This window comes from Phalacrocorax carbo, chromosome 8 (assembly GCF_963921805.1).
Source record: "Phalacrocorax carbo chromosome 8, bPhaCar2.1, whole genome shotgun sequence".
Classification (NCBI taxonomy): domain Eukaryota; kingdom Metazoa; phylum Chordata; class Aves; order Suliformes; family Phalacrocoracidae; genus Phalacrocorax; species Phalacrocorax carbo.
Window position 1 is genome coordinate 39,328,821 of NC_087520.1, and position 19,699 is coordinate 39,348,519.

At 37.1% G+C, this 19,699-nt stretch overlaps 1 protein-coding gene across 9 annotated transcripts in view; it reads left to right on the forward strand.

Moving 5' to 3' along the window:
* Positions 1-19,699, forward strand: part of WWOX (WW domain containing oxidoreductase) — a 537,552-nt gene that overhangs the window by 137,304 nt on the left and 380,549 nt on the right. For all 9 annotated transcript variants that reach the window (XM_064459620.1, XM_064459621.1, XM_064459623.1 and 6 more), the window contains exon 8: positions 2,741-3,005. In XM_064459620.1, the coding sequence (XP_064315690.1) occupies positions 2,741-3,005 (265 nt within the window). The remainder of the gene's footprint in view (positions 1-2,740; positions 3,006-19,699) is intronic.

Consider the following 19,699-nt stretch of genomic DNA (forward strand, 5'->3'; position numbering starts at 1 on the left):
TGTTTTAGTGACCCAGAATGAAGCTTATTTTTTTAATCATGTTTCCATAAAATGTAACCCCAGGGACCTGGTAGAGAGAGACCAGCCAAGGGTCGGCCTGAAACCTTTATCACTTCCAAACACAGGGGCTTATGGTATAAATGACACACTGCAGAAAGATTTACTTTTGCCATTTTAAATTTATGATGGCTGAAATGAAAGGAAGCAATAGAAAATGCCAGTAATAATCCTCCCCGGTGTTAAAAGACATGAAATGTCTAGTAATTAGGTGGTAACAAAAGCTGGACATCCTTATCTTTGCAAATCACACCAGGTTTGTGAAAGCAAGTAGCAAAGTCCTGTTAGGCGTGAGGGAGGCTACTGCGGGGCAGGCAAGATAGCTCTAGAAATAAATCTGCCAACTCCAATCACTTGCCAGATGTGGAGGGCACAACGGGATACGTATAAATGAGCTGTTATTTAATGGGAGATTATGTTGAATTGTCAGCTGCTTGTTCCCCTTTGTAAGTTTGTGTCTCTGATAGGATTTTAAATGACATCTTTGTGTTTCACTGTATTAAGTGCGATGTGTAACTAGAGCTCACATCTCTGGACGTCTTCATCTGTGTTTTTGAAAACATTTTTTAAAGTGCCCATTGCTAACCTAGTGACATCAGCCAAGGTTTATAGAAGCCCATCAAAAAGTAAGTTACAGTCTATGTTTGAATAAAATAATAATTGAAACTAGTAAATTCCCCTTTTTCTAAGGGGTCAGATTCATGTATTATGGCGTATCTTAACACTTAAACTGGTCATGGTAAATAACTGTGCTTTTCCCCCTCATTCTGTTTAATGGCAAGAAGTTGATGTAAGGAGTTAGTTTAGACATTAGGCATTATTGGGTAGCAGTACTTTCTGACCTACTTGAGAACTCTGAGCCTTAAACTATGTTGTAAAACAGAAGTGTTGGTGTCTAATTACTTCCATAAACCTTGGCTGGATCTTTTCACTGGAGTCAAGACCCCCTGTTAGGGGAAAAATAAAGTCCCGTGTTTGCAGAAAATATTATACTAGACTGCTCCGAGGCAAAATATTTATTTGCCTCTCTGGTTCTTTGTTCGCTTCTAGTTACTTCTCTGGATTCAGCACAAATGAATTCTGTTTAAATTAAGCTTTTGGGTACTTTAAGCACATCATATTAAAACCAGAATAATAAGTAGGATGACTTCCCTTCTGTCTTTATTTCTGTGTTGTTAATTTGATTGTACAGCCCTTATCCTACTGAATTCAATGAGATTGCCGACATAAGTAAGATTGACTCACATAAGCACACTTTCAGGACTGGACTCAAAAAATGGCACCATGTTTCTGTTATACAGTGTACACAGAGTGTTTTATTTATAGATTATTTTTGGTGTCATAAATGATTACTTGAGGAATGAATATAGGAAATTCCTCCCAGAATAGTCCTGTTGATTTCAGAAATGTATTTTATCTAACTGAAAATTATGAAAGAGAAATGTTGTTGTTGAAATTGAAGGGCTAATTCTGCAAGATACAGAATATCCTGGATTCCTCTTGAGTTCAAATACTGTAGTTGCTTTTCTCTGAGTGCATTATATTCTGCTCACAGAATGAATGCAGAAATTCCAGCTGATCTCTTCATTTCTGGGCACGAGATGCAAAATTAGTAAAGATATTTTAAAACATTTTTCTAGTGTGTACTATAATTATGTTTATCCCTGTTCTCCCCAGCTGATTCTGAAAACTCTGAGTATTAAAAAGAGCTTGCTAAATCCTTTTTATTTTTAGTAGCTCTTCTGAATGAAACATAGATCTGTAGCTAAATGTAGTATTATTTTCTAATATTAAGATGTATCAGTAAACTGAGAAATCAAATTGTAAGAGTTGTGGGGGAACATGCTATATGGAAACTTCCTTTTCTTCATGGAAATGTCTTTAGAACATTCACTACTTCATTATTAAAAAAAAAAAAGAGAAAAAAAAAAAAGGAAAGAAACAAACAGCTGGTGTTTAATGACTCTGTCAGACCCAATTAAAAAACATCAACTAGTTACTTTGATTTGTGTTCAGCCATGCCATGGGTATACTTAAAAACATTATACTCTGCCAGAACTCATTTTGGCTTTGTTTACATTTATCTTTTAAACATATAAGTCTATTGATGGCAAGTTACCAAGGTTATAACCCCTTTATATTCATCAATTTTTAATCTAAAAAGGAGTCTAAGAGGCAGTGAGACTCATCCATAGTTACTTGAACACTTAAATGAAAGTGTGCACTATGTGAACACTGGATGAAATAACCAGGGGAAAGGAAGAAGAGGAAATGAAAGGATGCTGGTCTGGTTTTCTCTGCTTCTAATGCAGAGTTATTTTATCCAACATTTCTTCCTACAAGTTGATTGTGCTTTCATGGATCTATGGCAAAATATTTTTTTTGGATTTGAAATAAAGTGATTCGTAAGGTACATATGATGCCTTTAAAGCATTAAAGCCTTTTTTGACTTGTTTTTATTTATCATTTGTTTTCTCTCATTATTCAGTAATTTTACAGCCATATTATATGGGACTATTTCTTGGGTCTCAGGCAATTGCCAGTAGATGCTTTGAACTGCTAAATAAGCTGTTGTTTTATGTTGGTTCTGGCCAAGTTCTACTCTGTTGTCTACATTTTATGTTGTTCTTAATGAGAGTGAAATTAACTCTGGGGTATCTAAGGCATATTTACTGTTTTTTAGATTTACAGAAATTAAAGACTCCTCTGGAAAACTTGATTTCAGCCTGCTTTCTCCATCTAAGAAGGAGTATTGGGCTATGTTGGCCTACAACCGTTCCAAGCTTTGCAATATACTCTTCTCCAACGAGCTGAACCGACGCCTTTCTCCCCACGGGGTGACGTCTAATGCAGTCCATCCTGGAAATATGATTTACTCCTCCATTCATCGTAACTGGTGGGTGTATACCCTGCTGTTTACCTTGGCTCGACCTTTCACCAAATCCATGGTAAGTCAATGCCTTATAGTATATTACACATCTTCATTTTTCAAATCAGGGGAGTAAAGTTATAAAAATCCAGATGTATTTACCTGCTTTGATCTATTGTCTTTTATAACTACCACCCTGATTTTAATGACAAACACTGTGCCAATATAGTGCTCTAGAAGGGGATTCTTCGACCATTTTAGATTAACTTTGTCAATTTTCAGTAAAGTTACCTTGTTAGATGGAGTGCATGACTCCCTTGTTTGAATATATGATTTTCACCAAGATCAAAGTAGTTGTACATCTTAGGTGTGGGATAGTTTAGAGTTATTTCTGTGCTCAGAATACGTAAAACATCAAAAAAATTGCTTTGGTTTTTAAGTGGGATATGCTTGACTGCATTTTTTATGTAAACAGATGCCCTAGTTAGAAGATACTACAGACATTATTAATGGCTGAGGGAAAGTGCTTTCAGTGGTAAAAGCACCTTCATTCATATTTAAAAAAAATCCCAACACCCAACAATATTCTTGGTTCCTACAAAGCACTGAAGGCAATGGGTGTTTTCCCTTTGTCTCCATTGTACTTTGGACTGGGACCATGACATAATGAGAGGCTAGGCAGTTCTTTCATAGCCAACGTTGTGAGGCTTCATTATATAAGAATTTGCAGCATCTCCAGTGCTTGGAGGGGTTACTTTTATCCCTCGAACCTCTGACCCAGGTTATTTATAAGGAGTCTGAAGTCTTTTTTTAGGCAGAGGATGACTTTCACTTCACGGAGAACTGGGCTTCCTTTAACCTTATTGACTGTTTCTCATTCCTTATTCACTGGCAAAGAAGGGTATTCTCAAAAGGGGAGCAGGGAGAGGAAGTCTCCCTTGAACATTTGCAGCTACGAATCAGGGGAATGAAAAGATTCCTACCTCTCCAGAACTCATCTAGCCATGGCAATTTGTTCAAGCCCAAACCAGGTCCCTTTTACAGAAGATTTCACAACTGACAAGAGTGGTTGTGGTGTAACGTATCTTATTGTCTCCCTAAGCTAGTGATGCAGACCAAAATAATTGGTTTTATTTGAAAAAGAACAGAGAAGGAATTGTTGAAGCAGAGGGATTCATCCTTAAGTAGCTTAATCTCCTGCATAACCTAGAGTAGCTGAGAAAATCAGTGGTTGAATTTGTATGTATAGCTGCAAAAAAAGTTTGCTTGTACATTTCATTATTGTTGAGATAATGACATTAATCTTGGTTTATATTGGGTTAATGTAAGTGGAAAACACATCTTAAAATGTTTAAAGCTCTGCTTACATGTCCAAAAAGTAACAGCTTCTTCAACAATACTGGTTCTTCTTTTGTGGAACAAAACACAAATATTCTAGTGTGGAGCACTGACTACGTGTCAGTCAGGAGAGTCTTCACACCTCTAACCTCTGCCTGCAACTTGCAGCCTGTACATGTGCAGAACCTATTTATGTCCATGGGATCGTTAAGTGAGCATTCTGGCACCTTGGGACAAGTAATAATATCTTTCAACAGCACGTTTTTTGACCAGAACCTTTAAAACCCTGTCTTCGCTGTGTTAGGGAGGGTTTGTAAAACAAATTATTGAAGTTCTCCTGAGAATGGATAAGTGAACGTTATCAGTGTCCCATGAAAAGGATCCAGTCTGTGGAACTTTTATGAATTGTTAGTTTTATTTGCGCTGACATATTTTCAGAAAGGAACCTTTTGTGTTTGTTTCCTCGATAATCTCATCCTCTTAGGAGCAAAATAAAACACTGAAGTTCATTCTGAATTCTTTAAAACAGTTGGTAGATTTGTTTTTTTATAGTATCTATCTATTTATGGATGGTACATAGAAAAGAATACAAAATGTAGTAGAAAAAAATATCAGCACTGAATGAAGTGTACTCTAGTCCAAGCCGAATCACTTCACTAAGTCCTTCAGGTTTGTATGTATTTCACTGAGGTTATTTGAATGTTATGATGGAGGGTGTGAGTTGAGGGTAAGCATCAGTTTTATAACTCCCATTCTGCTATGAATCGTTACGTTCCCCCGAACCTTACCACTGTTTGATTGCCAGTAAAACTAGAAAAGTGCCCCTCGCTGGGTATGCACGCAAGCCGCGCTGAAATTCTCAACATCATCAGCATTAAGAGTTTTTCTATTTTAAGATTGGTAGGGAGCAAATGATCTGCTGCTTCTCCTTTGTGAGGGATTGTGCTGTCACAAACCCAGAATAGATTTCTCTTGAGATCTTTTTGTCGGCTTCCTCTCAGGATTTCTGTGGCAGCTCACGCCGGAGTTTAGATGGGTATTTTGGCCAGAATACTGGGCATGTGCCTTTAGAGCTTAAAGCTGCAGTCCCAAGGTTGTGAACCATACATTCCTGTGTGTTGCAAGGATGTCTGCATTGCACAATGCAGCATGATGCAGCAGCATTTAAAGTAGTTGCAGCTGAGCTGGGTCCATAGCTGGAGTTGAGAGATCCGTGACAAGGTTGTGTGGAGAGAGGTAAGGTTGATCGGTTCAGGCAAGGTGCCACGCAGATACGCCTGTACCAGTTTTGATCTCTGAGGCAGTAGCTTTAACTGCTGCAGCATTGTAGTATGTGGAAAGCCTCGTTCTTCTGGAGCCAGTTTAAAGGTCTTCACTACCTTTTTTAACTGTAGAGGCTCCTGGAGTCTGTACAGATACATGCACGTATATGCACACGCGTGTGCACGCACACACTCACGCACACTCTGCAGCTGCACATACCTGCTTCTAACTGGGGCCTTTACGTACTATACGAAATTAGTATTTCGTACTATTTATATACAAATATAAAAAATAATTGCATCCTTAATTTGTATTTCACAAAGATCTACTTACTAGATGTTCTGAGAGTGGTGGATAGCTCAGAATAACACTCAGTTTCAGCTCTTTTGGAAACTCTGAAGCTAGATGCAGGAGAGAATTAGAAAATACATTTGTTTCCCTACTAGTTGTTTCCCGAACAATATAATTCTTACATTCTGTCCTAGCTGCAAGTTGCTACTAAGAAATTAATCTTCACGCCTTTGACTTAACTGTCATTGTTTTCTGTGGTGCTAACTTATAAAATCGTCTATTTAAAGTTTACTTAATCATACCAGTTCAGTAATTATTTTGTTTTGTTTCCAACAATGAGGAAATATACATTGTGTATCTCAAATGTATTTTTTAATGTAGCTGTTCAGTTCTTGAATGTCGAATAGCTCCACTTTGGTTGATGAGGATGTAATATTTTTGTTGTTGCATACTGGGAATTGTCACTTTGGGGAGAGGTCATGCAGCCTTTGGTGTGTGGCACTTGGGATGTTCAGCATGACAGAATTTACCTTAGGAAACACTGCTGGTAGCTGTTCAGTTTGAGCTGATTCCCTGAAGCACTGAGAATCAGTATTCTAATATCACACTCTTATTTACCTGTTTGCGGTTACTGGCTGCGACTACAGTGACTTAATTTCAGTAATTAGGACTCTTTATGAAGTCAGGCTATTTTAAGTTTCTGCTTAAATAAAAAGTTTGCAGATCACTTTGAATCTGGTTTTCCTAAACGAACAAACATATTTAGATAGGGTTTGTCTGTCTTTCAAGCGTGAGGCTTTTAAAGTCATAATTTTAGTGGTTCTGTAAATGGTCATACCTTACGGCAGGAAGAAATGCAGCTTCACATTTTCCAAACCTGCTTTATGAGTGAGCGCAACATAAAAATTATGGTATGCTTATGCTGGTTGTAGTGAACCCTTCTGTTGGATCACAGAGAGTTGTCTGGTCCGCTTTTGAAACAGAACACAATATTTAAATCACTGGTGGTTATTGGTATACAGTAAGTACTTTTGGTAAGTAGCGCAATGGAAACTGAAAGACTATTCATTTTATCCCACCCACCTCTTTTCAAGTTCTGAGATTTACAAGGATTTGCTAGACAGAAATGGAGAATAAGTTTTTTTTTTAGAAAGTGATAGTTGCAAATAAATTACCATTCTATTATTGTAGTAACTGTAGCTCTACTAATGTTCAAAGGGCCTCTCTTTTACTTACCACTTTATAGTTACTCAGTAAATTGGAGAAGCTTATAGTATAATTAAATGTAAATTGAAACAAGTGGCCACTGTAAATAACAGATTGGAAGAGAAGCTCTGAAAGTAACTGTGTAGGCCATGCATGTGCTTAGCTGCTTTGATCTAAGGCTTTAGGGTTTTGTTTCCTTGGGCTTTTTTTCTCCTCCCCATGCTCTTTCTCTCTCATTTCCACCTTCTCCATCTCCCCCCACTCCTCTCTCTTCTTGAAAGTTGGCTCAAGAACAGTTTGACTAAGTTGTTTCTTTGTTTTAATACTAGTCATTCAGAACCCATCTGATTTGTTACTATTTACATACAAGACTAAAATTAAATACATTTATTGTAAGTTATGAGCTTAAACTGAGTATGTTATCTAGTGTCACCCCCGGCTGATTTTGTGAGTGTACAATGGCATAGAAAATTAGAAGCAGAGTGCCATTATCACACACTTTTGATAGTCTTGCATAGAACCAAATATTTTTGTTGGCAGGTAACAGAGCAGAAAGAATATCATGTGTTAGAGTAGCAAGAGCTTAACAGATGTTTCAGTGAACTGAATTTTCAAATCCTTTTACATTAAGAAATGGCTAGGGTTTGTAGAAGTTCTGAGACTATTGGGTTACATTTCCTGTTGCAGCGCAAAGCCAGCCATTGTGCTCGAGTTTTAGCAGATGTGTTACTCCCTTTTAATGGTTGGGAATAAAACATTGGTCCTGTTGCTGAGATATAAATTAAAACTAGAAGAGCTCAACCTGTCAACTTTAAACAGCCAATTAGCTGCAGTAAGACCATTCTGCCCCTAATTTTTCACTGCGTAAGAGACTGATACTTGAACTGCTCTTTGATTTCTGCCTCGTCCCCCAAAGACAGTAGCTTTTCAGAATTGGATTTTGTATTTAAAGTAATTGCTATTGAGAATTATAAGGAATATCTTTAAGAGCCCCAAAGTCTTCTGCATGTCTTACTTTCACATAAAACAATGAATTCTTGTGATTCTGATACTATTTGCGGAGTGTTGTAGGCAGCTGGCGTGTGTTGCAATGCTCGTATGAGCAGGAGGAAGCCCCTGTGCCTACAAGTGCTTCACTGGTTTTACTTTTGCCGTATGTTGGAATTGTCTACATTTAAATTTCATGTGATGATTTGCGCTCACACCTAGCATCAACTCAGAGTTGCTATTCTGGCGAGAAATGAATCTGCGTCTGTAGGAGCGACTTGATTCTACCTAATGATCACATCTGTTTGCTTTTGACAGAAGCCCAGAAGAGGCCCTGCAGTCTCATAATCTCTTCTCTTTCTCCCCTGTTCTTTGCTAAAGAAGCTGGAATAACCCTTAGAGCTAGGGATAGTATTCCCTCCTTAAATAAACATTTTTTGCTGTCCAAAGATCTGTGTGGGCTGCGTTGAGTTGATGTTGGCTTCCATTACTGAATTCACAGTTCAGGCCAAATTCTGCCCTCAGCTGTGCATGTTCAAGTCCAAGAGCAGTCATGGGCAGGGTGGGTATGTGCGTGTTTCAGTCTAGAATTTGGCTTGTATTTCCTCCCTAAGACATTCCTGAAAATGCACTGGGGTTTCTTGAAAAGCAACAGGCAGTTCTTTTGAAAAGAGCCTCATGGTTTAGAGTTGATCAAAATGGCAGTTTCTTTTCTCAAATTGAGTTTTGAGCAGGAAGTGAAAGAGGAAGGGCAAGTAAAAGGGACCAAGTATCTACTGGATATTAGCAGCTGTAGAGAGTGTATAAATCACATATGCAATTCTCCTGTTTTATGGATTGATGCCTAAAGTGTGGCTGTGAAAGCGATGCTGAGCAACAGCTCTCTTTTTTAACAGACAGGTTTGTGGACTGTACCTCTAGTAACATGGAAGGACAGTTACTTTATTGAACCCTGACAGCATACGCTTCCTTGCAGAATACTGTTATTTAAGATTCACTGAATTGGGTAAAAGGAGAGGAGGCATACGTGGAAGAATAGTTTGACTGGTTGTAACAGGATGGTAAAGAAATGCCTCCAAAGTAGTTATTAATCATTTTGGAAGGATGGTGCAAAAATTCTTCTCTGTATTTAGAATTTGTGTCCTATTGAGTAATAAAATGTAATATAAGCTAGTTTATTATCAAACTTACACTTAACTGATACATATTTTAACTTCCTGCTAAAATAAACGTCCCATGAAATATGAGGGCAAATTAAATCTGTCCCCCATAACCTCCACCACAGGAATGGAAAGTCGTTATGAAAACCTATCCATGTGCCAAACAGGATCTCAGCATGCAGAGCGGTGCTGGGGTGGAGCAATGGCCATGGAATTTGCTGTGTCCAGCACACCCCCATAAATGTTTGTGCAGCAGCTCTGTTATGTCCTATAGTTTTGGGGAGGAAGTAGGGAATTTCTTCCTCTCCCCTTAGATCCTTGTAGAATTTCAGAATGCCCTGCCAAGTATGTGGGCTGAAGGCAGGGAAATATTTGGTCCATAATGTTTTATATTACATGTAATTAAATTAGAATTTTAAATTAAAAAGTATATTTCCCTATTTTTCAGCCTGAGAAAGCTTTCTTGGATTAGAAAGCTATATATACACCACGTGGAATGTCTGCGTACAGGCCTGAATAGCCCACAAATGCTAATCTTGGGTGCAACCTCACATCCAGCCCTGTCTGCTACCTTATTGTCTCCTGCTTGAAATCTGAAAAAGATTGGCCTCACAGGTAGTTAATAGCAGAGAGTAGAATGTCGCTTTCTGAAACTTGTGCAAAGTCAGCCTTGCATTCAGTTAGTTTCATTTCTTGGTTCAGATTGTTACACTGTCTAGAAACAGACCTTCTTATTGAATAATGGGGGTATCGGATTTGTGGGTATAAGCTGCATTACAAATAAAATAACGAGTGCTTAACAAAAGGTTTTAAAATTAATTCTTTTTTATTTTTTTACTCTGGTATGATGCATCCGTGTTTTCTTTCTTGTCTGAAAGTCCCAGGCTTCCCTTCACTGTACTTTTTTCCCTGTGTTCTTTCGCAGTCCTCCAAAGATTTCAACTTCCTGTTTTTTCCTCCTTCTTATTCCTTCTCTTTTACTCACCATCACTTGCGGAGCTAAACAGCAGCTGAAGTGCCATGGTGTCTCGGAGGGGTTACGCAGCGTTGATCTGCTCAGAATGTATTTGAGAATCCACGAGGAAGGAGATTTCTGTTGTATGACAAGCGTTGGGGTGCTTGGGTGACAGGCGAGATGTTACAGTCTGACAGAAACACCTGAACGGGATATTTAGCCTCTTTTTGTCCCTTCACCTTTGTTTTTTATGTCATTACCATACTCGCTATTAGGAATTTGCCTCATGCTGGTGGTAGTGCTCTTGAGACCTTTCTCATACTGGAACATCATCATTTGTTTTATTTGCTGCAAAAATGGATTATCTACTGCAATAACTGAAAACAAGTAAGGTATCGATTTTCCATGGGCAAAGATGACTAAAATTTCGAACTGTGAGTTTGAAGAGACTGTATAAAAAGATTGCTTTATGTGCTTAAGTAGTGAAATTCAGTACTTTCAAAATGCTTGAAATTCTGAGGTTCTGAGGGTTTTTTGATTTTTGTGTTTGCATTTATTTTGCATATTGTTGTACAGGTATTCTTTGTTTCAAAGTCAAGTATTACAAAGAAATGTGGAAGTAGGATGAAAATTTAGTTTGGGGGGGAAAAAAGGTTTCTCCTTATGGGAGTCTGTATTTTCACAGTGCTCTGTGAAAAATTATTTCTGTGTTTCTATTCTCTTTTGTCAGGGAAGAAAATAGCTAATAACACTTGATAATATTCTGGATTTATAGGTACAACCTCTTGGCCTCCCTTCCTTCTCCTGACTGATTAGAAAGTTTTTCTCTCTCAAAAGTGGGTATACGCTACTTTGCTACATAGATATAATGTTAAAATCTGGTTATGGACAGGTTTGTGACACTTCTGGTTTTGTGGCCACACAAAAAACCAGACTTCTTGTGTAGTTTACATAAATCTAATATTTTTTGACAAGCGTTGCTAAGACAACAGCAAAGTATTTATCATATAGCTTTGTTAAAAATAATAGATTGGAAAAGAGCATGTAAGGGAAAATACACAGTGAGGAACTTTTCTGAATGTATCACGTACTTGAGTTGTATAAACCAAAAAGTACATTTGCATGTTCATATTCTGTCTTTAGCTAGCAACAGTAACTTTTGCTTGGAATAATCTAGGTTAAAAATTAGTGATTTCCTGTATGAATAGGCACGTGAACTTAAATGTCTTGAATATCTTTTTAAAAACTGAAACAGATAGCCTCTACTTTTTTTCATGCATTTATTTGGTGCTAATGCAAATATGTGGTGTTAACTTAGGAAAATGGCGGCCATGGTCTAAAACAGTTTTATGATGTGTGCTGGCCTAGGTCTTAATGTATCTCTCAACTAAGGTCGTGATCCTTACCTTTGCTACTGGTCTTCCTTCACCCACTCTTGCAGTCTTCACTTTATGCTGGTATATTGTTATATTAATAATTTTAAGGATGTTTGGTAAACAAAAGGGGTTTTTGTAGAAATAATTCTCGACTTCTTGCCTAATAAGGGTTTAATCATTGATGACTTTGTAGCCTAGCTAGCAGTGAAAATTGCTGGCTGAAATTACCACGCATTGGTGAAGACCAAATGCAAGTGTGCCCCAAAGTCCTCCATTGCCTCTTGCTTTGCTTCAGAGGCCTCCGGCTGCCCCTCGCTGCCTCCCAGAGCCCTCCGGTACAGTTACGCCAGCTGAGGCGACTCAACCCTGCCTGTGACCCCACAGCTTCTCATTTCTGTGCCTGAGCAAGGTCACTTAGTTTGTTGTAAATAACACAGTAGGATCCAGACCTCCTTAGTTACCAGCTGGCACATAAATCACAGGATTATTCATTTTCTTAAATAACAAGAGAGTAATAGAGATAACATTTTTATGAATGAGATGATAACTATAATCAAAAGCAGAGTCAATGTGCTGTGGTTCATATATAATGATCCGATGATTTGTTGCTAGCATTCTAGAAAGATAGTCTCAAATCTTCATAGTGGTTAAACTTGAGTTTTTAGCTAGCAATGAGTTTCTAATCACTTTTTGTAGAAAAGTAGTCCCTAAAAACTCTTTTTAATTAATGATTTTTAACTTTTTGGACAGACATAGCTAGTGTGCTGTACAGCTGGCAAGTAAATTAAGCATAGCCAAACACAGATTATACAAGGCAATTCAACTGAACCAGATATTTTCAGCTATTGAAATTATGGTGCTATGAGTGATATGAAATGCAAAAAAACAAACCCCATGTGGGTTAAGATGGGTTCCACTTCAAGCTGTTGCCATGTGCCAAATTTTAGAAGCTGTGAGACGACCTAAATGGTGGAGGAGTGGGGGGTTATGAAGGAATGGCTGTAAGAAGTAATTGTGCTTCATTAGTGTGTTTTTCACTTTCTCAATTTTCTTCTCTTAAGTCAAGTATCTTACTGAGTTTAGAGCCCAAGAACTGAACCATTTTTTGCTGTGATTTTTTAAAAAAATGTAAATCTGCTGTTTATCCCTTAAATGAGGAGGAATCAAATTCAAACTCCTCCTGTATCACTAAACTTTGAACTGAGGCCTTCTTGTCCACGTCACTTGACGTGGCAATAAGGCAATAGTGCGTCTTCTGTTTCCTCGCAGTTCTTTCTTCCTTGTCTTTTCTATGCACGTACGTACCTGCTGATACTAAGCCTTCTTGATAGCTCTTTAGGAAATAGAGCTGCTGATCCACACTTCTAAAGTTCAGCAAAAGCAAGGGTTTTGGACAAAGTTTAGTTTTTGTTTCTTTGACCTCTAGAAGTTAAAATTCTATGCCCAAATTTAAAATGGTAAATGGTAAAAATAATGAAATTACATAATTGAACATTGTTAGCCCATGTCATTTTGTGAGCGTAACTCACAGAGCAATATAAATTTTGTGGATTCTAGAGCATGGTTTATCTTTCCTTACATTTTTTTGAAGTTGCTGTTTATGAACGGACAGATGTTCAGGAAACCCCAAGTTTTTATTGGCCTTATTTAGAATAGACGAAATACCAAACTGTTTAAAAAAAAGAATGCAGTGTAGATCCTATTTTATGAAACTATCATTTAAATACTATTTCTTAATTGGTGGATGCGTGCTTAGTTACATTAACATTTCCCTAGAACTCCTTGGATATCTGAGATGCTTTATCATAACACGGGCTTTTCATTTCTCTCTACATCATCTTTGAAGAGGTGCCATACCACTTTAAACAGTTCACCAATCAGTTTCATATGATGGATTCTCTTTAATCATTTACATTCAGAGAAAGTAAAATATTCCTTAGGAAGCCAAAGTAATCTAACAGAATGTATAGTGTTTGTGCAGCTGGATATCTTATTTATTTGAAGTTCTCAGGGAAATCTCTTCTGACTTTACCAAAAAGATGGAAGAGTAAACAGTAAGAGTGTCCAAGTAATCTGAACTAGAAAGTCCCTTCTTTTAGAGCAAAGTCATTAAAAAAAGTGTATTTGCAAGGTCCAAAAATAATACAGTATATCAAACACGGAGTACTACATAATGTTTTTTCAGTATTCTCACTATTTTTACATATATATGTGTGTGTATGTTCCTATCTATATATCTATCTATCTATCTATGTATATGTAAATGAAAGATTACTTGCATGTTTAATAAATGTAATATTCCTGGATAGGAATATTGAACACCATAAGAGTCTGTTTTCATGAAAGAAGTGGTTCATCTGTTTGTTTTTTGCGTGTGACATGTCATTCATCATCATGTTGGCATTCCCTGGACATGACAACTGCATAACTGAATTAACATTCCTAAAACTTCCTTCCAGGAAAGCTACTGAATATGTACGTGTATGTATAGAAAATTCATATTTCTAGGTTTTTGGGAGGTATCCCACTGCCATACTAATAGTGTTTCTAGTTCTTGTCAGTTCTTTATTCCAAAGTTTACTGTGTATATAGGTATCATTTTCTATCCTGAAGAAAATGTGAGGGAACTTACCGGGTTGGGTTTGTTGGTTTTGGGGGTTTTTTTTTGGTGTTACGGATATGAGTGTGGTAATTTTCTTTTTTTCTAAAGGCAAGACTCAAACTCAGGATGTATCTTGGCCAGCTTGTAGCACTGGCTAAATTCCCATGTGGAGGGAAATAGGTCTGTGGTTGATGAGACTGTCTTAGGGAGTGTGTTTAGTTTTTCCACTGGATTTTCACTAGTGTTTTGAAGTTCAGTAGCTTCCATTGTATGTCACTCTCTAAGAGTTATTGAAAAAGCTAGAGTTAGCCTTTCTACTGTAGTCCTAATTTTTCTACTGTTCCTGTGCCTTCTTCCTAGGTAAGAGTGTACGTGTTTCTAAAGAAAGGGAAGAAAGAAGGAATATATGTTCCAGAAAAATTAATGAAACCAAAATGTTGTCCTTATATTTATGGAGGTTTTACTGCCAGTATCAGCACGAGATGATGCGCCCTTCTGCCTCTCCTCTTCCTTCTCTTAACCTACTGTCTCAGTCCTTAGGTCTGTGCTTTCTCACCTTCCTCAAAAAAGGGAAGAAAGCACAAATGTACGATTGTATGTTAAATACCTTGAAGGTAATGTCTTGAACAGTTGTTTTGAATGTTTATATGATTCAAGAATTATATTTAAGAATAGAGGAGGAAGATTTGGCAAAGAAGAACTTGCTTGAATCTATTTGCCAGTTGAAATATTAAAATGGTTCCATGTTTTGTTATGTGTTATATGGCCTGAGTTTGTCTGATTTACTTGTGATGAAGTGGCAGAATGTACTCATTCTCTTCAGGGGGGGAAAGTGAACATAATACTGAATTTATCGTGCTTAGTTCAGTGCAAAAATGCACAGCAAATGATGCAGTACTTATTAGTTTTGCAGTAATCTGTATGAGGATTTGTAATCAGAGAATTTCTGAATTTACTTGGCTTTTAAAGTTTCCTTTGAGACTTGAGTCATTTGGATTTTCCATTCTCTTTATTTTGCTGTTTCTAGGAAGTTGTTAGAGTAGTAACATCGATCCTTTTTTAGCAAGGAGGATGACAGTGGATATAAACATCATAGTCAAATTCCATCCATTATTTTAATAACACGTTTTTGCAGTTATTAAATATCACTATGGATGTAGCACAGTCTCCTATGCATGCCAGAAAAATCTACAGAAGGTATTTGAGAAATTTTATTCATTGCAAAAGCATGACATGGAACTGAGATAAAGATAGCAATGGTGGATGACGTATCTTACGTAAAAGTAAAGTAATTTTTGAGATCTGGAGAGAATTGTTTGCCTTGAAAAACAAGATCTACTTGTCCCGAATATGCAGGACTGATTTGCTAGTGCTGTGGATTTCCATCTCTTATAGCAGTACTGTCTTAAGAGTTAACGTTTCCAAAACGGAGCTCTCATCCATGTGCTGCTTCTGTGGGTGGTACGTTAACTTTAATGCATTTAAGATTGCTATTAATTCAGAATAATGTTAAGCAGGAATAGGAGTTGAAACTTACTGTGAGCTTATTTTTAATGTTTGATCACACCATTGCTAGTTTCTTTTGTTTCCAGTAGATGACCGTGCATATACAAATGGCTGGTGAGATGCCTGACTGGTTATGAAAGTATTTACTCAACACTTGAGTACCAAACTTTGTATAAAAAGGAACAGATTTCAAAATCCTTGTGCTGAACTGGCACATTGCTACTGATTTCTGTTTGAATGCTATACTCACCGTTACGCAAAAAAACATTGAAGAACACTTCAAGTTTACAAGCTAGAGCATAAGAATATTTGGAAATAGTAGGATTAAAGTTTTAACTTAAATTCAACACTCTCGAATGTAGTTATTTTTCTTAGGGTTACCTTGTCTGTCACCGTACTCTATTAATGAATGTAATTAGGATTTTTTCATTTTTACTGGAAGATTGGAAACACTATTTCTTTCCACTGAACAGCATTACTATTGAAATGTTGTCCTGAAATGTCAAACTTACATTATGATGAATACTACCAGTACAAGAAAACTAATTTAGCACTTCAAATAAAACAACCGTCTTGGCAATTTGTTATGATAATGACTTTGTAAAAGTGTCATTTAGAATCTGTCTACTCATGTCGAATGGTTCATCCCACCCCAAATAGTCCTGTTGATCTAATGGTGTTAATTTTGGAGCAGAGGCGCGATCTGCAAAGGGATACTGGGTGCCCCAGTACTGAAGAGACCGCTTTCTACTGCAGACCACTGTTGTGCCAGGTAGGAAAGGAATTTCTCCATTGCAGTTCCCCTAGGCAAAGGCCCCAGGTATCAGCACGCTTGGGCAGGTAGGCACGGTCTTGGAGTGATTGGGTGTCTGAAAAGTCCTTCCATATTTCCTCTTGTGGACCGGGCACACGTGTTACAATTCTTATACATTTATGGCATAAATGTAAAAACTAGCATTAATTTCTGCATAATTAACAACAGTAAAATAAAGATTTTCTGGGCAAGAGCTGACTAGTTCTGCCCAGAATCAAGGTATTATCCTGACCTGAACGGTCTTAGAGCTACACTGATTCTGTTTGTTGAACGTATATGTATAAAGCGAGCTTCTCTCTCAGCTTTTGCACCAAAAGTGGTGACTTTGTGAGAAAATATTGCGACTGAGTTCTTCCATTCCTTTGATGAGAAATGTATGTGAATTTCCAACTTTTAAAGGAATTACAGCAGAAAGTATCAACAAAGATGGCAGTTCCACTTGTGGCATAATATTTTTTTGTCTCCTTTTGGCTTTCTGTTTCTAAAGGAGATGTTTTCATATAAAATGACTTTTTATCAAAACAGTATCTGACCTTATTTTTGGTGGCAAGGTGAAATTCATCATTTATTAATATGATATTAAGCATTACATGTATGCTTATTCAATAGACAGTAATGTGGCATTTTAAATGGCCTTCAGCTAAGGCCAATTATACTCTTCAGAACGCAATCCAGACCATTGCTTGTCTTGGAAAATCAAATACTGTGTGTGCATACTGAAGGCCTGCAAAGCTGAATACACAGATCAATGCTTTTTCTGCTGTTAGGAAGGGACAGAAGACTCATTGGAAAACTTTGTCACTGTCTGCAGCAAAGATTCCTGTAAATGCAATCTAATTGCTAATCTATTCCTCTAAAATAATGTTTATAATTGGTAATGAAATGTGGCTGGCCAAATTATGTGGTCATTCATGTTCACTGTCATAATCAGAAAAAAACTTTAGTTCTCCTGCTTCCGTTCCCTGTTCCCTTCTGCTGGCAGATACAGCCATTAATTAACTATATTGTAGTGCTCAGAAGCTGGAAAGAAAGGGTTGTCCAGACCTGAAATAGAGACTTAGAAACCTGGAATGAAGTCAGTCTGTTTGCTTTAAACATTTTGTCTACTGAGATGTTTGTAGTCTGTTGTCCCTCTCTGTTTTGGTGGGTTTTTGTAACTTCTTCCCAAGCATATATTTTAAACCCATTTGAATGACTTCCTAACTGTGTAAGTGTCAGCACTGAATGTCACGAGTAAACAAGTCAAAGCTTGTTCCATACTCTTGATTTGTTGTCAGACACTGTCAATTTGTCATTTCCACAAGGTTTACTGGTTACGGTAAATGCTGTCAGTATTAACAACCATGATTTTTTAAAGTTCTCTGAATTGATCTGTTGAGGTGAGGTAAACGAATTACCAGTTTTCTTTGTTATCCACTAAGATGAATTTACTTTTTAGACTTTGTAGTGGCGTGGGTATTTTCTAAGCTGCAAAACAAGACTTGGTTGATAATGATACTAACTGTTGTATCAGAAGACAGAGGTGATAAAGTCTTCCCATGGAGACAGCCTGTAAAGCTACTGCAGAATGTTGGCTTGTGGACTTTCGAAGGTTGAAAGTGGAGGTCTCTTGAACTGATACGAACTCCTCACTGATTCTCATGCTTTGACCGTGTTCCTGTTACCTTGTCTATGGTTTCTGTCCAAGACTGTTACTTCACTGTATGTTAACTAATACCACCTGAAAATGGCAAAGTCAGGGCTATCAATAGTGTTCTTACTTCCCACTTTACCGGGTAATGGTTGGCTAAAGGCTATTTTATCCTCTATATTGTATTCATTCAAGTACAAATAAAAAAACGGCCTAGACCTTTCTCATTGACTCTCAGAATATTAGATCAGGTATTTTAAAACCTTCTATAGGTATTTAAACTAAAGCCTTCATGCAAATCTGTTGATAATTTTCTCAGCTGTGATATGCCTGAAGAAAACACATGCTATAGATGAACAAAATGCGTGCTGTAGGTAACATTTTTGCCTGTCAGTCTAGAAAGTAGTGGCAACAGATCATCCATACATAGGTGAACATTTGCCATTCAAAACCTTACAGATGGTACTTTTGATGGCTTTTCCCCTGTTGCCTCCATTTCTATTTTTTCTGTACTTTCTCAGACCTCAGTCTCAGGGCAGAGTTGTGTTCTGCTTTCAGGAAGGCTTTAACTTGGATTCATTCATTATTGCAGTTTGTAGCATAGTCTCCAACAGACACATGACTGGGAAAAAATACTTGGGTGTGGAAAATTCCTACTGCAATATGTATGGAGGGATTGTTACACTGAGCTAATGTCATTTCCTGCCCAGTACATGCCTCAAGAAGCCCTGCTTGAGCTAAAGAAAATCTAGCAGAGAAGAAATAAAGTTTCACTTAAATTTTCAGATTAGTATCTATGGCATGTGGGATAATATTCCATGTGAATGTGGTTTTCAAAAAGTAAAAATAAAGAAGTTAAAGAGAAATGTTTCACCATAGCCATTTTAAATATTTATAACTATATGTTTTGGCTAAAATATTAAGTAGTATATTGAGGCATAAATCAGAACGTTTTCTAGAAAAAAAGCAAAATTTGAAGATGGTAACTTTTATTTTTTGATGACTGTTTATGGTCAAAATCCAAATTCTCAGAGAACATGTTCATAAATGCCCACACGGAAGGAAAAATATTCTGTTTGTGTTCGCTGTAGGAAGCCTTAAAATGTTTGCAGTTTCTGTTTAGATAAAATAGTACTTGTATTTGAGATAATATAATGTAATATAATCAAGTGAAGAATTTGCTGCTTCTTCCTAATTTTCATGTGATGACTATTTTTCCTAAACATTTATATTGTTGGGATTTTCGTTTTTAATAGGGAAAGTATATTTTGAATGGTTTCAGAGAAAAATGTTTGCTTTTTCCTTCCTGCCCTTTATTTTCCCCTTCACTGTGTAAATAACTGGAGGAATGATTCTCAAATTAGTACAAACAAGTCCTTAGCTTTCAGGCTAAGTGTAGGAATCTTCAGTCTCATAGGTGACTGACTCCAAAATTTCCAAGTGTGGTGGAAGCTGTATTCCAGTTTTCATTGCAGCGAATCTTAATGGGTGCCAATTAAATATGTTTACATATATACTTATATTTCCCACCATAACAACACGTGGAGCCTGTAACATGACTTATACTGACAGATATGCACCGTTTTTTAATTCTTCCTTTTATCCACATGCTTTTGAATTATGAATTATATCAATCCTTAAATCT